Source organism: Squalius cephalus, assembly GCF_949319135.1.
Source record: "Squalius cephalus genome assembly, chromosome: 11".
In the NCBI taxonomy this organism is placed as follows: domain Eukaryota; kingdom Metazoa; phylum Chordata; class Actinopteri; order Cypriniformes; family Leuciscidae; genus Squalius; species Squalius cephalus.
The window spans coordinates 28,301,219-28,319,425 of record NC_137132.1 but is presented as its reverse complement, the minus strand read 5'-3'; the positions used below and the strand labels follow the sequence as shown (position 1 = coordinate 28,319,425).

General features: G+C 40.0%; 1 protein-coding gene across 1 annotated transcript in view; it reads left to right on the top strand.

Moving 5' to 3' along the window:
- Positions 1-18,207, top strand: part of LOC307166773 (uncharacterized protein) — a 419,028-nt gene that overhangs the window by 39,279 nt on the left and 361,542 nt on the right. The window contains exons 6-7 of the mRNA XM_079885410.1: positions 3,086-3,196; positions 3,301-3,417. Of these exons, the coding sequence (XP_079741536.1) occupies positions 3,086-3,196; positions 3,301-3,417 (228 nt within the window). The remainder of the gene's footprint in view (positions 1-3,085; positions 3,197-3,300; positions 3,418-18,207) is intronic.

Sequence of the window (18,207 nt, the reverse complement as noted above, 5' to 3'; positions counted from 1 at the left end):
TGAATTGGGGTCTTGCGCACTCAACGTGAGTGTCACAATCAGGCTAGTTAGGACTTGTTGTGTTTCGTCATCATCTGCCAAAGTCATTCATTTGTTGTTACGGACACTAATTATTTTCAGCTGTGCACTCATCAATCACCATCATTATCACCTGTATGTTCGGTTCTGTTTCAGTTCAGTGTCTGGTGTGAATAGAAACGTGTTTGTAAGATTTTCTTTTCTGTTTCCGTGTTCAGTGTTTTTGTTCCATTATCACCCCTTCTTGCACCACGGACTTTTCAGCTGTAAAACTTTTGTGCCTTGAGCAGGGAGAAGAGAGGAGTTTTTGGATCGCGCCCATCAGATCACCTTCCCGGACGACTGCCTGTGCGCGTTCCTGCGTGTCTCAATGCCACCATACATGCACAGTTATCCGGGGAGGTTCATCGAGCCAGAACCACCCAGACGACGAGGACCATCAGCCTGAGCCCAATGCAAGGGTGACTGCCACGACGTGCGAGCCCGCGCCCACAAGAGCGACCGAGGTTCACACCGCCACAGAGCCTGAGCAGCCACACCTGACCAGGTGTGTGAGCCTGTCTAACCATCTATCGCCGAGGTAGTGCAGGTGGACTTTTGAGGGTTCGGAAGTGAGCCCCGTCCACCCCCCTGCTACTGGGAGTGAGTGTTTGGCTAAGACACTGGATTATTTTGAGTTTGGAGAGGACATTATTATAGTCCTGGGACTATCACCCAAACTAGTCTGTCTTCTGTCTGTCTTGCTGACCCCGCCCAGCCCCCCTCTCCCACCACCTCAGCACTTCGGCTCCTCCTGTGTCAGACATTGCTTCACCTGTGCTGCAGACCATTCGCTGCTCTCTGATCCTCCACCCCTTCAGCTGCTGCTCGCTCCACCCTACCTCAGGCTCCGCCTCTGCCCTCGGTCATTCCAACTCGCCCTCAGACCTCCCGGATCTCCACCTCATTCTCCTCCAAGATCTTCACCATCTCTGCTCTTCTGCTGCGCGTTGGACTCCCCATTGGCGGCCATCACCTGCATTCCTTTATGGCTCCTCTCTCCATCAACGCTGCCATGGGGCAATCCTCTGTCTGTGGCCTGGATGAAGAGGCATCATTCCCTGCTCAAGGTAATCCCTTGGCTCACTCCACCTTCATCATCACCCTGGAATTTGTTGTTCATCCTCCTCCCGGTCGTCCCTCCACCTCCAGAACCTCCTACTGCCTGTTTGTGCCTTTGCCAGTCCCCTTAACCAACCCATTCGACATCCCCTCATCCTCTTCGTCTCCTCCTCCCAAGGTTGCACCTATCGGGAGGGGGTGTTCTGTCACAGTCACATTAGTTTAGACTTGTTGCGTTTTGTCATCGTCTGTCATTCATTTGTTGTCACAGACACTAATTTTGTTTAGCTGTGCACTCATCAATCACCATCATTATCACCTGTATACATGTTCGGTTCAGTGTCCGGTGTGGTCTAAAGTGGAAGTCTTGTATGTTCCTCTGTTCCTGTTTGGATTACCCGTTGGATTTATTAAATACTACCTTATTGCCTTCATCTTCATGTATGTTTATACAACTTGCCCTGTGACAGCGGCGCTATGCAAATAAATTACTGTTAAAGCACGTGAAATTGTGTCATTAAAATTTCTATTCTAACCCCTTAACACGATTTCACTTCTCTCGTCTGCCATCAGATAATTTTAAGCCGCTAATCTCCGGGAAAGTTTTCAGTCCAATGATCCAGTTAAGCAAATTCAATAATTAGGCCTATATCAGAGATGGCAGAGAGAATAGAGACTTGCGTTGCATTTTCAGTAAAATATTAATTCCGGAAAGTCAAATCCTACCTCTGCATGGCCAGATGATACGCAAACTACGCTTCTCGGCTGGATTAAGTAAACCAGCGTCTCGCTAGTAAAGTTTTGATGGATGAGGATTGCAATCCGTACAGTAAGCACGCGTGAGTCCATTATTGATGCGCAAACAAACCGCGTATGCTCTTGACACACCGGTCACATTTCAGCACATTCACGTTGTTTCCACTCATTTTCAGGATAACTTTTTGATTTGTCTGACTCATGTGTATTTTACTTTGTTTATTAGGCTAATTCTGAATAGATCCGTGTACTGTAGTAGGGATAGAGGCAGGTCAAGTGGTTTCTTCACTTCAGCTCTGTACACTCCAGTGGGGGTAACTAGTGAGCTGGGTTTAATGCTAAGATTAGCGGTACACCATTGAGTAATCCAGTTCATTGGTGTGTGTGTATATAAGTGTGTGAGTGGATGTGTCTGTTTTGCACTCTTGATGTTTTAGAGTTTCAGCCCTTCATTGCTGAGCACTTTTTTTCTGCATCGTTGCTGATTTTTTAGATTGAATTATCTTTAAATTTTTGTGTTTTTGGCGATTTCCCATTCATTTCCTATGGTAAAGAGCAAAAGTGTGACTATTTTTTTTAAGACCACTTAGCCTGCTCGAATCATGCCCTCAATTTTTGTGTGTGTTCACATTACAAATGCCATAAAAGTTACCAAGTTTCGTACCATTCCGATGAAGCTGTGAAAATTTCTAAAACAGACCGAAGAGCACAATATGTCAGTGCCATTGTTTTGTCTCAAGATGCACATAAGTAATGTTTTATTACAAGGCACATTTATAAAAGCTACTTAATTGTCCTAATTAAACTAAGAGCTAATCCTAGCTTAATCTAAACCCCGTCTGTGAATCCAGACCAAAATGTCTTAAATTTGTTAATGTAAAAACTTTATTAGCATTAAAATGCATGTTTCAAAAGGTCTTAAATTGCAAACAAACCGACACCGCAGTCAAGAGTATCCGATTTATTTAGATGGATTATCGAATTTGGAAATCATTTGGGTGCCTCGTGCAGGAAATAATGTCAAATTATAAGTAAATGAATGAATAAAAGTGAGCAGAGCAGTGGACGAAAACAAGTAGCCAGACCAGTCCAGGCCTGAAATATATTTTAATCATGTTTTCTCTCAAAAAATTCTGAGCATGACTGGTAATTTTATGTGTTTTGTATGTCATTGAGATAGTTGTTTATAACCTCATTTATACTCTCACAGTCTGAGACCAGATGAAGCAGCATCTCCAGCACTCTCACACCTTTCTATGAAAAGTGATCAGTCAATGGATCGGCCAATTGTGTTCAGCAACGAAACCGCTAGTTCCTATGGGTAATTTACTTTGTTTTAAATGGTGTGCTTGTTGCATGAAAAAAAAAAATTAAACATGTCTCTTTTACATTGTTAAAGTTGAATTTTCTGTCTCATCCTGACAGTCTAAGACCAGATGAGGCAGCATCTCCTGTAACTTCATACTTCTCTTTAAAAAGCAACCAATCAATGGGTCGACCGATTGCATTCAAAGACAGAACTCAGCCTTACAGTGTTAAACGGTATGAGAATTGGCATTCTTTGATCAGATATGCATGTGATTGTCTATTCAAAGAAGTGTGGCTGCAATATAAAAATTCAGTACTTCGCTACCAATACCACAAAAAGTCATGATTCTCTACCATTTGTCATTTTGAAAAAAAGATTAACACACTCTTTAACGATTTAACTGTTTTATTTAACGATTTAAAAATAGAAACTCACAAAATGATTATTTAACAGATTAATAATTACATTTGTTTGTCACTCCTGAAATTTTGCTGAACACATATCCTCTTAGCAACATGAAAAATAAAACTTATTCAAAATGAGAGTGATATAAGCAAAAACGTGAGCAAAGAGCATTCCTTTTTTAATCACTGAAACTGTCAATTTAAAGAATTGTATCTGAATCTGTATAAGAATTGTAATTGTATGTGTTGAATTGTAATCGGTACTGCAGAAAGACCGCCATCGTTAAATTTTTTACATTTTCAGTATCAACTTTGTACTGAAGTACTGTACTTATGACAACACTATGAGCTTGTGTGTAGATTAGAAGTCCTAATAACAAATCAAACAACTATGCTTTAACTCTTACAGTCTGAGACCAGATGAAGCAGCATCTCCAGCACCCTCACTCCTGTCTGTAAAGAGTGAACAGTCAATGGATAGACCCATAGCATTCAACAGTGGAGCGCAAAGTTACATGGAAGAGAAGTATGAGAACTTACATTGTCAGGGGATTAATGTCAGCTTTCTGTGCTTGTTTTCATAGCATATCTCTTGTGCATTTACAATGTTGTTTTAAGTGTCTCATTTTGTAATATCAAATTGTAGGCACTATACACTGAAGGTTTAGGCACACCGATATCTTCTTTTTTTTACTTTTTTTTTTTTTTTTACTTTTAAATTTTATACTGTGTTTACAATCTTTGCATTACAGTTGAAAGTAATAACCAAAGATTATTCCCACAGCACACTTTCAGCCACTCTGCTGACAGAGGATCACTACAAGTGCCCAGTGTGCACAGAGGTCTTTAAGGATCCAGTTTCCATCCCCTGTGGACACAGTTACTGCAAACACTGCATTGAGATCTACTGGAGCAAACCAACTCAAGCTGGAGGTTATGCTTGTCCTCAGTGCAGAAAGAGGTTCAGAGGTCGTCCAGTGTTGAGTGTAAATGTTGCTTTGTCTAAACTGATTGAGGAACTCCAGAAGACAGGATTTAGTCCTGCTCTTCCTGCTCACTGTTACGCTGGACCTGAAGATGTGCCCTGTGATATCTGCACTGAGAAGAAGCTCAAAGCTGTTAAATCCTGTTTGACCTGCACTGTGTCTTACTGTGAGACCCACATCAGACAACACTACACAGTACCAGCACTGCAGAGGCACAACCTGGTGGAGGTGATTGTAAAATTACATAGAAATTTATGGCAGAATAAATAGTTACAGGGGCTGCATATTTAAATTAAAAATAATTGTGATTACGCGCCATCATCTCCTCAGATTTCTCTGCCGAAAAGAAAAACTGTCAGCAGCGCGAGGAGCTTGGCAGCTGACGCAGCGTCTCCTTCCCTATTCAGAGAACATAGGTTACGCAAGTAACCAGAGACGTTCTCTTTCATAGGTTCACTCAACGCTGCGGATAGCGCAGTGGGGACGGAATACCAAACTCGCCAAGCAATGAGCGCTGCCATGACTGGCACCAATAAAACAATAACCATGAAAGGTTCAAACAGAAAGAACCTGGGAACCCGGAGTCATGTCAAGATCCAAATTGTAGAATCTTACAAAAGTGTGCGGAGAGGACCAGCCTGCCGCAACACAAATGTCCTCCTAAAGTGCTCCTCTAAAAAGAGCTTGAGAGGATGCTGGTGGAATGTGCTCTAATGCTAAGAGGTGAAGGCAAACCACGCACCTCGTAAGCCATCGAGATAGCTTCCGTGACCCAGTGAGAAATCCTCTGCTTTGATGCAGCAAGCCCGCGGCGGCCAGCACCAAAGCAAACCAGAAGCTGGTTAGATTTTCTCCAACCTCCTGAGCGGTCTAAATATAACTTCAAAGAACGCACTGGGCAGAGCAAGTTAAGCTTCCTATCTTCCTCAGAAGAAAAAGGGCGTTAAGGTTAACAACCTGAGAGCGGAACGCTTTGGAGAGAACCTTGGGGACATACCCTGGCCTTGGCCTCAAGGAAACCCTTGACCAGGCCGGGAGCGAAGTCCAAGCATGACTCGCTAATAGAGAGAGCTTGTAAGTCCCCTATACACTTTAAAGAAGATAAAGCCAACAAAAGAGAAACCTTAAGAGTCAGAATCCGTTCCGGAGCTGACTCCAAGGGCTCGAAGGGGGCCTCCGTCAAACCCTCTAGGACGACAGAAAGGTCCCACGAGGGAACTCTAGGGGAGCGAACCGGTTTCAGGCGCCTAACCCCACGCATGAAGGCCGAAACTAACCTCAGTTTACCCAGGGGAATCTCGTCCGTATTCTCTATGTGCCGCAATAGCTGCAACGTAAATTCTGAGAGTGGTGGCAGCCACTCCGGAGGTAAACTTCTCCTGCAGGAATTCCGGCACTGAGCCAACAGGACAGTTTCCACATGTCTGTGCAAGGATGCCATATCCTGCCCTGAAGTTGGGAAAGCAGGTCCTCTCTGACTGGAATCATCCAGGGGAAGGATTCCAGCAGAGGAATTAGCTCCGAAAACCATGGCTAAGAAGGCCAGAACGGGGCTACCAGAAGGAGGCGGACTCCGCTCTCCCTCACTCTGGCCAGAACCGCCTGGATCAGTTTGATGGGCGGGAAGGCATAGAGCAGGGGTCGGCAATAGGCGGCCCGCGGGCCAAAACTGGCCCGCCAGCAATATTTTCTGGCCCGCCGGATTATTTTGGAAGTCCGTTTTTTTTTTTTTTTAATCAGCCTTTTTTTATTTTACAATAACGGTTTACAAATTGGCCCATTCGTTCAATCGTGTTTTTTTTGTTTTTTTAAATTAAAAATAAAAAAATGAAAAACGACTTGTTTTTCCATTATTTATTTCCTGAACTAAAATGAAAAAACGAATAACGACTCGTTTTCCGATTTTCTGATTGTGCGCTCAGATCAAAAATAGAAAAAAATGAATAACAGGTTTAGACGAATTTTAATGTTGAATTTTAATTTAACACCTAGCAGACATATACCAATTAAATCATTTTAAACATATCAAGTACTATTGTGGTAACAGATTATTACAGCCATTTTAATAAGGGTGTGAATAGCAATCATGCTCTCCTGTAGCCTAAGTCTCATTCGCTTACAGTCCGACTTTTGAACTTTTTTTCATTATTATTTATTCGGGTATAACACACTGATCAATAATATGTATTACCTGATTAAAACATATTTGCACTAAATGCTGCACAAAACTCTTCCACTACTTGAGAAAAGCCGTACATCTGACAATTTTGGGTTCAAACACGCGCTGCACACCACACGTAGGCTAGCCTACTTAACAGTGTCAAATTTGAAAAATACTGTTCGATAGAACTGCTTTGTTACCACAGTTATCTGCGTGCTTCCTGCGATGAAGTTCCACATTTGCGGCTATATCCAACACGAAAATGCATGCAGCAAAGCCTTTCACAATATTTTCTTCAGATAGCCTAACTCCAAATTTCTCCCACTGGACTTGATTTTTGATGACTATTGTCGACAACATTACAATCTCCACTAGCTATTCTTTTCTTCAACTCCTCACCATGCATTCATCTCGACAAGTGCAGATCGCGCGCGCGGTTATTATGAATTTTTAAAAGTGAAAGTAACCTAGGTAACGTTATAGATTCTGGGAGGTCGTGGTGCGTGGGCACAAACTGATGTGGATTTTAAATTATTTTATAAACTTGAAATACAGGCATATTATAATTAGGGCCACTGAGAAATCTCTCGTCGAGTTTCGACGACTGTGACTCGCGGGGCTCGTCAGGCCAGTCGATGGCGAGCTTCTCTGTAGCGTGCGAAAGCACGTCCATGAGCTCTGTGTAGGCCGCGCTTCCTGGCCGCTAGGCGGGATAACGTCGTCGGCAAAAGCAGGCCCGAAATCCTCGGAGTCAGACGCCGCGGTAAAAACTACGTCCTCCAGCCCGAAAGAAACCGCCTCGCGTGCTCCCGGGCTGGGGCATAAATAATCGTGAGTGAACTCGACGTGCTCGGGAGAGGGAGGGAGAGAAAGAGCGGGGCCCGTCTGCTCATACTCCACATCCTCGAGCTCTACATCCGAACCCCAGGTCGCGGATCCTCGAGAGGCCTCGGGAGCGTGACGGGGGGACACAAATGATTCCCTCTCAAAAACCGCGAGCCGAGAGCGGAGGGTTTTGAGAAGTAAATTGTCACAAAATTTACATTTAGACGATCCTAAAACGGCCTCGCGCGCATACTGACAACACTTGACGCACTTACTGTGAGGGTCGTCGCTTGCAATGAAGCGAGCACATGGCGGAGAGCAACGTCGATACTCCATTGCAGCTTCACTGGAAGGAGAATTGAGTTCCACTTATGCAGTCGCTGAAGTGCAAGAAGAAGAAGAAATCCGTTTTTCAGGCTAGAAAAATCGAGAGCGAAGGGTGAAGTGACCGCTTCGTGAAGGCAGAGAAATCTGAGGAGATGATGGCTCGAGCGCATACATGATGATGTGACGCAAGAGCGTCGGGGCGGAGCCAGATTGCGCGAGCGCCATCAGCCAATGAATTGGCGGGATTCTATAGGGCTTCAGACAATCGGCACATTCAGAGAATATCCCACTGCGCTATCCGCAGCGTTGAGTGAACCTATGAAAGAGAACATTTTAGATTGTAACCAGTCACAGACGTGGTTGTTGAGTGCATGAATGCAATGAACAATCAGAGCAATATCTAATCCGAGTCCATAAGCCAATCAGTAATGACAAAGCATTCCTAATAATTGAGGTTTAAGCAACCTGACGGTGGTATGGTGGCACATTAAAACAGCTGAAGGAACATCACCTCATACTCAAAAAGAAGCATCATGATACGTCCACAGGCTCTGAGAAATCAAATCACCAGAGTTTTTTAATGCAAGCTGAATGACTGTGTTTGTTCATGCAGTGTTCTGCAATCTAAAGACCTATTCGGACGGGATTAACTTTAAAAGGGTAGATGGAGTAATGTAATTTTACCACAGGACGTCTGTAATATTAATGGCCAATTTGCACGGGATAAGATATCTCAGTAAAACTAGCAGAAGTGGGAGGAGTAACTTGATTTGCGCATCGCCGTCACCCTCCTGTCGTCATGTGCGTATTATGTTGCTTCCTGATATCACGTGTGCAAACACATAACCTACATTTATACCGTTATGTCCGGTCGAACGATGTATTAATTAACTTCAGATTGGATTGTGTTGGTAATAGGCACTTACCTAACGCTAAAAGATGTTTCGTGCCTCCAACAAGTGCTTTCGATCTTCTTTCTGATCTGAATGTGGAAAACACTTGAATTTTGCCACAGACTTGTCCCAGCGTCTAGATCGCAACTGAATGCTTTTTCAAGCATCTCCATACTTGAAAACCCGAAAACTACTTTTAAACAGGAAATGACTAAATATTTACGTACATATTTACGGGTCTATTTGCACGGGATTAATATTACCTGAGGTAATTTTTCCGGACCTTTTTACTGAGGTAAAAGTCGCCGTAATCTTTACTGACATTTTCCATAATGATTACTGAGATGGCACATTCGGACGGGACTAAAATCACTGAGAAGCTCTGGTAATTATTACTGTACTGGTAATTATTACTGTACCCCACCTCTCCATGTTAAACTAGTCCCGTCCGAATCAACATAGTGTAGACGCAGTGCGAATAATATATTTATTGTGCAGTGCAGACCACTTCATTGATTAGTGAGAGTGTTTAATTTTTTTTGTTTACACAGGTGACCTTGGAGTTGTATTGACTTTTGAATGTGTATTTTATTTTTATTATAACTTTATGTGCTAAGTTTGTTTTGTAAATTAGCTTAAACTACTGATGCTACTTTGTTTAGGCTACTAACGTTATGACAATACAAGACAGTAAGGACATCAAGGAGATCAAAGAGCTTCAAGTCAGAGTCATTAAAGAGGTAAATGAAGAAATCAGAGCGTTGAGAACATTTTCTGAATGTGGTGGTTACCTCAAAGAGATATTTGCAGCACAAACACAAACATATTACTAGTTTTTCTGACAATATTCAAATATCTTTTTTGTTTTTTTTTGCTTAGATTTCAAGTGATGAAAAGGCTGAAAATTGTAATCCCACTAAGTGCTTCTACAGTGGATTTTCCTCTAATGGTATGACTGGCACTCCTCTTACAAGCTTATTTACAAATGTTCTCATAAGTATCACAATTGGATTATTTTAGCTGTAACTTGATTTAGCGACCTTGATATTTGACATCCTTTCAAGTAATAAATAGAAATAGCTTCTATTTGTAAGTAACTTTGGATAAAAGCATCTCCTAATGAGTAAATATAAATAGTATAATTTGAAATGAAATTTGTTATCAGATATCACAATCTTGGCTCGACTTCATGACATTACCTCAGATTAATTATTTTTTACTGAATATTATGATTTGCTTCTTATGTGGAAATCAGTGAATGGCCGCACAATTTGGAAATTCCAGAAAACATGCTATATTTTAAAAGTTTGTACAGTATCTTTTATTTGTTTTTACATTTATATATTATTATGAGTTTAAGTATATAGTTTGTGAAATATTACTGGGAAAGAGGGTGTAATTTTTACTATGGTGTCTTGTAATCCAGTCAAAGAGATGTGCTGTAATCTTTCTGTATATATCATGGTTCAAAATACAGTATGTTTGCTTATTTAATAATGTTTTTCAAGGGCTTTTCTAAAATAGCTGTCATCTAAATGTAATACTGTGCACTCCACCCCCCCCCCCCCCCCCCAAAAAAAATACTCACAGATTTGCCTATGGATGTAACTGAGATTACGGCGATTGGTCGTCCTTTGGATCTTGGAATGTTGTATGACCATCGGAATGAATCATTTATTTCAGGTTGGTCTATCCTACTCATTTACCCTGACTTTTAGCTTATTATAATATATAATATTATAATACAGTACTATTTTAAAACAGATATCATTTTAAAAGCTCAAATGTTGTAAGTACATGTTCATGTTATTTTCCCTTTTCCATCCTACAATTTGCAGTGCTATTTTTTATTTTTTATTTTGTCCTTTAGTAAAAGATGCAACTAATTAAATTTGCTAAATAAAAGTGCTATGTTCTTTGACTTTATGATATTTTTTAAACTATTCCATACTCCCTCCTCTTAGGCTTCTGTGATGTGAACTGATATTGTATGTGTAGATAGACTGAATATTTTTTCAAATAAGTAAAATTGAAGTAGATTGTGCTGTGAATGTGTTTACAGACGGTAATCTTTGGGATAACCATACTGTAACAAGTAACAGAATATCTTGGCCCCTACCGAAAACACATCTAAAGGTTTTGGAAGATGACTCCCTTCTGGAGAGATGCAAAGCATTTGAAATGTCACCTATGTTACGAGTAAGTGCTCTGTGTGGACTGATGGAGCTAAATGGAGCTGCAGCCTTTCTGAATCACCCAGTTCAGTCTCAACATCAGGACAGATTTACACTACACTATAAAACCACCACCAGACTAGACATGATCAGCCAAAGACTGTTACAGGAAGGAGCTCCTTCCTCAGTGATTAATGCAACCACAGCAACACATGTGATCATCGCTGTGTTCTATGGAGCTCAAGCTTTCTTTGTTTTTGATAATAAGAGAATCAACACAGAGAAAAATACAGAAATGGAAAATGTTATCAAGAAGCTCACCACCACCCTCAGTGCAAGAGATGTGTTCTCAAGTCTTAATGAAACTGAAAAGGCAGACAGCATTTTATATGACTGCAGTCTGTACATTGATGTGGGCGATTGGAAGAGTCCAGTGTCTTTTGATAAGGCTGTGGAGATCTACAGTTCTCTGCCAACACTGCTTGGATCTAAAGGTGAGAGAGCAGTTCCTCTGAAGGTCTGGCTGTATCCTCTGAAGAAACTGGACAAGAGCTCAGTGTGTGCTGCTCTGAGTGGAGTCAGTGAAAACTTGATGCATCGAGCTGAGAACATTCTGGAACATCTGAGAAAACAGATCAGGGTGTGTCAGGACATGATAACAGACTATGATAATCTGACTGTGATTACTTGGTTTCCTGCTTTGGAAGAACAATTTCAAAACTTTTCAGAATTTCTACAAGACTACATGACAGATTTTCAGAGAAAAGCTGCTGAGATTATTAAATCCATAAATGTCAAGGAAGGTGAAGGAGAGAAGAGTTTTCAAGAACTCATCAGTAACTGTGTTCAGTCTCCATTTAATCCAGAGAACACACATCATTGGCTTGAAAAGAAGAAAACTGAGCTGGCAGTTTTAAATGAGTGCAGAGCAGTGAACATTACTATTGTGAAATCACAGGAGGAGCTTCAGCATGTCATTAATGATCCTTGGATGATCAGTGTGTTCTGCTTCACTATTTCATCAATGGAGGCTGGAGATTTTCTCACAGCTCTGAAGCAGCACATTCAATTAAAGAAAGAGTGCACATTGACCATGTCTGATTGCATAAATCTAGAAGATTCAGTGCAGTCATTAAAGCATGTTTGTGTAAGTCAGAAAGTACTTTCTGACTTAAAAGTATTCATTGCTGCCAAAGACACAAATGAAGATACAAAGCAAACCAAGTTCATTGCTGCATTTGTACCTGATGATGGTTTTCCAGAACACTGCGTGCAGTTCTACCATGCTGGAACGATCATGAGCCGAAATATGAAACTTCAGACAAAGCCAAATCTTATCCAAATATCTCACATAAAACACTGTAGCATATCTCTAAAAATGAATAATACACAAAACAGAAGCATTGAGAGGTATTTGGTGGAGTACAGAGCTCTGGGTGATGATGGAATGAACAACAACACTTGGAAACAGATCTTTTTTGATGCCAAATCTGTTGAGGAAACCTTCATTATTTCAGGACTTACATCAGGCAAACGATTTCAGCTGAGGTATTTGGTTATTGAGAAGGGCTATATGAGTAACTTTAGCAAGATTATGAACTTTCATACAGCTCTTGCAGCAACTCCTGGGAAACCCTTAGTGAATAAACTGAACAGAAACACTCTCAGAGTCACCTGGTTGAGGGCTGAAGCTGATGAAGATTGTCCAGTGCTGCGGTATATGGTTGAGTATAAAGAAGCAGGACTGGAGGGCTGGTCATCAGTACTAACACAAGGACCTCAGTGTGAATGTACATTAACTGTTCCTCACAGCACCTGTTATAGAGTCAGAGTCTCTGCTGTTTATGAGGACGTCACCAGCAAACCTAGTGAGGAAACACCAGTACCGGTGAATGGTGAGACATGAGTGACACTTTTAAATCAATATAGTTATCAACTTTTTTTTTTTTTTTTTTGCTGATTTTTCTGCATCTGATTCCATTGTCATCAATAGTTTGGTCTATAAAGCTCTCAGAGAGAAAGAGCTCCATCCTCCTAGAAGTGCTGAAACTCCAAACAGAGAAGAAACCAGTAGAGCTGATAGACTGGACAGATGAAGAGAGTGAAGTGAGGGGATTCCTCCGGTGTCTGCCCTACATCTCACAGCTCAGGTGAGATTCATTTGCGTACAGTACATCCTACTTTACATAAAGTATTTGAGTCGCTACTGTAAGCTGGTGTATAACCAAAACATTTTGAGAAATAAATGTGGTTTTCATTTCCAAAAACAGTGTGAAGCCTGGCGTCACTCCTCCTGCGATGATCTGAATGATTATTATTGTAATTTTAATTATGCTAATTTTATTATTAAATAGTATTATTAAATACTACCTACAATTACTTTGCCCCACAATAATTTCATAGCGCATCACCACATAACTGATGGCTGCGATGATAATAAAAGATATTAGATTAGCTTACTCCCCATTTAAAAAAACAACTTAACACAAAATACTTCTCTTCTCGTTTTTTCACTATACGTATAGGCCACAAGAGAAAAATTAAGAACAGTAAAAGGCTCTACAATGTGAATCTCAAAACACACAGGATTCGAAACCCATGACCTGAAAGGTTCGGGGCTCGTGGCTTAACAAGTTTTGCCACTCAGTTGACGCACATTCCCCAGGCTGCTGAGGAGAGCTTTCAAGGAAAGAATGAGCAGACCAAAGCATTACTTAGCATGTTTTAACTGTTAACGTAGCTTGATAGTTGAAGAGCCACATTGAATGGTTAGAATTATATGGTTAGCATGTTAAGCTAACATGTTAAGTCAAATTTGGAGAGGTATTTCTCAGCAATGGTAGTGAATATCAAAAATCTGTTCTGTCATTTCTGTGCGCCTCGGTCCAAAGATCATCCAAGCTTATTTTGGACAAAATTGGACAAGATTTGAAGGAGTAGTGAAAAAAAACGTTTTAATTTACTTCAATATGGCAGAGAAACAAAATGATGGAAAATGAAAAATGACATCGGCATAAACCAAGGAATGTTATATATATTATATATATTAAATATATATAGAAAAAATACCCATTTTTCATATCTCATGACCCGTAGATGGCCCAACTTTGGCATGGACCCTCAGATCATGGTGTTTAAGCCTACTGAGTTTCATATTGATTGATCAAAGTTTGGCTGAGATACAGCCTCTGAACAAAATTTGGGTCGACATTTAGTTCACAACAACTTTTGAACAAAGATGAATAAAAAAAATAAAAAAGGCAGCAGCTATTTGCATTAAGTGCATTAAGTAGTATTTGCACTAAGTACAAATAGCAATATATTATATTTACACAGTATTTAAAATAGCAGTATTTTCTTTGCAATAAGTGTAAATAGTAGTTAGATGCTATTTATACTTAAAAAATAGTGGCATATACTATTTGCATCTGAGTGTTGTTGTACATTAAACTGTATGCAATAATGATAAAGAGTGTAAATTATTAAATTAATTAATATTATTAAATAGATTCCGCCTTATTGGGACAATAAAGCCCTTCATACTGTACATCTACCCTTAACCCTAACCGATAAACCCATGTTAGACACTTTATTAATACTTTTAGGATATTTTCTTCATTTTTATTGAAAATAAATGGCGTTTCAGTCTGATATGCGATGGGAAAAGGGAGTAGAGCGAGTTCAGCAAAAGGCGGATTCGACCACGAGTCGATTTGCATCAACTTTCTGCCTCGCGTATTACACCTACTCTACTGCTACTGTTCGCATTGCAGCATCTTACGTAATTTTGTCTGGCCCAACCAGATGTCAGTGGGCGGAGTTAGTGTAAATAGCCTCTGCCAACAGGGCGGGCTATTTGCATTTAGTGTAAATAGGCACTCCGTAAAAAAGTTGGTCAGATTACTATTCATTACCAGTGGGTGGACGAAGTATACATATCAAGTACTTGAGTAAAAGTACAGATACTCTTATTAAAATATTTATCCAGTAAAATATTAAGTACTCTTTTTCAATTTTACTGGAGTACAATTACAAAAGTACTTAATTTTTTAAAGTACTTGACTTAAGTATTAAAAGTAAAAATGTACTAATTGATGAATGTTTATTTTGTAATTTTATATACTTGTATACTTTTTAATTTATATTCATTTTAGGGTAACACTTTACAGTAAGGTTTAATTTGTTAACATTAGTGACATGAACTAACATGAACTAACAACTAACATGAACTAACAATGAGCAATACATTTGTTACTGTATTTGTTCATCTTTGTTAACATTAGTTAATACAGCTGTTCATTGTTTGTTCATGTTAGTTCACAGTGCATTAACTAATGTTAACAAATACAACTTGATTTTAATAATATATTAGTAAAAGTTGAAATTAACATTAACAAAGATTAATATAATGCTGTAGAAGTGCAATTCATTATTAGTTCATGTGAACTAATGTAGTTTACTAATGTTAATAATGAAACCTTATTATATAGTGTTACCAATTTTATATTACATGTTTTATATGATCCTACTGCTCAAAAAAAACAAACAGGGGGAGGGTGTCATAGTTGGGGTGAAGGGATAAAGTGAGAGGTTAAGGGCTTTTATTAATTATAAAATAAAATAAAACAAAAACACACTAAAACTACCCTGTGGGGGGAAAACAAGACCAGCAACTGGACAAGGCAAGACTTGGCAAGGCAAAAAGGATCTGGCAGGGCAGGACACAAGGGGTACATTTGACGACGAACTCGCACAAGACTGCAAACACAAGGAGAATATTTATTAAATATAATGGGAGCAAACAAGGCAAGTAATGAGGGAGGACAGGTGGTGCAAGCCATGTGCTCACACCAACAAAACAAAAACAACCACATAGAGACAGAGCCACATAATCTGAAAACCAATACAAATCTGACTTTGTACTGTGTGAAGCTGCCTCCTTGTCATTTCTGACTTATAACAAAAAAAACAGAACACTGTCTAAAAGTTGCTATGTGACAGGGTGTACAGCAAACAAGTAAAAAAAAAAAAATCAGAACTAAGTTTTATAAGCTACTAAACTGTAAAAGCCATCCTTTAAAGGAGAACTCCGGTCAATTTTAACATTGAGCTCATTTTTTTGTACATTTGGAGTGCTGTCAATACAGAGAACAACGACAAAAATCGGTGTTGCCTACACCGAGTTATTCTATTTTTAAAATTTGCACCCTGTTGACTTCAATGGGGCAAGTACTAAACCTGCTTTTAGGCTCTTAACATCCTTGATGTGTCATTACAAGTGCACAGAAAATGTGAGTGATTCCTTCTGAGTGAACACGGGTGAATCTGACTGCAGTAGATGTAAAAGATATGTATAAAAATGATGTTATATAAGCCAGCGCAAATACCTGTTTACATCCTGTTTTTCGGTTGAAGTCCAAAGTAGTCAATTGCCGAGTTCACGCGCATAGGTTTAGTTACCTATGATCATGCGCGTGAACTCGGCAATCGATTACTTTGGACTTCACCCGAAAAACAGGATGTAAACAGGTATTTGCGCTGGCTTATATAACATCATTTTTATACATATCTTTTACATCTACTGCAGTCAGATTCACCCGTGTTCACTCAGAAGGAATCACTCACATTTTCTGTGCACTTGTAATGACACATCAAGGATGTTAAGAGCCTAAAAGCAGGTTTAGTACTTGCCCCATTGAAGTCAACAGGGTGCAAATTTTAAAAATAGAATAACTCGGTGTAGGCAACACCGATTTTTGTCGTTGTTCTCTGTATTGACAGCACTCCAAATGTACAATAAAATGAGCTCAATGTTAAAATTGACCGGAGTTCTCCTTTAACCCTCTGGGGACCAAGCTGTTTTTGGGGTCCTTGAGATGTTCTGACATGCCTTGACATTTGTGCTTTTTTCAGTTATTTATAAACACAGGGCTTAAAGTATTCCGGCACCGTGCCGGATCTCCGGCGTGCGGCCGTGAGGAAGAATTTTTTTTTAAATATGTGGAACTTGCATGCGGTTTAATATTTTTGAGTCAATTGATTTCACCTACCAATCATATGAAAGGAACGCAGCTCTTACTAACGTTACAAGCCTATCAGAAGCAGCTAGCAGGGCGGGGCCTGGCAACACAGTGTGATTGAGATTTATACGTTGTCGTGAAAGGAGCGCTAGTTCATGAAGCTTGGGGATGATGTCCTACCCACGGGCGTAATTTCCTATGTGGACACTTTCCAAAATCCCGTTGTCCCCCCCACCCCCACTCAAATTAGTTTGTTATGATGTTTAACCGCACGCCGTCATTGCCACGGAGGAGCAGGACCGAGCCTGTGTAAAAGCTCACTGAATGCTCTGAGCAAGTAGCGGTTGCGGCACAGACAGCGATGAAACGCCAGAAACAACAACAGGTGACTTTAATGTCATCATGGATGAAAAGAAAGAAAGGAGATGTGAGTTGGTTGATTCAGTAAATTAGCTCAGGTCAGGATAATCATATTTTCTGTCTACACCTGTTGATAACTGAGCTAACGTTAACATACTGCTGCTTGGTAACTTCAGACTTATTTAATTTTAATATTTAATTAAATATTCTGTGTAGCTTACAAAAAAAAAAAAAAACATTCTGTGTAGGCCTACCATGAAAACGAGTCCACTTTAAACCGCAGCATTTTCTTTCAGCAATGTATGACAACGTAAACGCATGCGATTAATTTTTGTCCAGCTTTAACGTGTTTAAATATTTATCGCAGCGTCCGTTCTTTATGTCATCCTTTGGGTTATATGATCATGCTCTCCTTCACGCAAATGTTTTAAACTATCAATGCGCGAGAAGATAAAAGAGAACGCGCTGTCAGTGAATGTCCTCCTGAAACACACACACACACACACAGAAAGACGCGCGCCAGTATCGCAGTCGACAGCGTGCCATCGAGTTCTCTTTCGCGCTTGAACGAACCAACACACACGTCTATACCAAAATGTCAGTTTTGTCGAGTATCTTCACAAGAACAGTCAAATGAGTTAAATACAATCATAAATGGAAGTAAAGAGTAGAGAATGAGATCCTGTCAGCAGCGGCGGGTATTAAAGTGACAGCAATTCTCTCTGTTAGTAAAGTTAACCAAAGAACAATGGGAACAGAGAAAATTACTAACTGCTCAACGCTTAAGGATTAATCTATTTTTCATTTATAATTTATGCAGTGCGGACTGTTTTATAAACGTATTCAATTTCTATATAATTCACATCGGTTAGA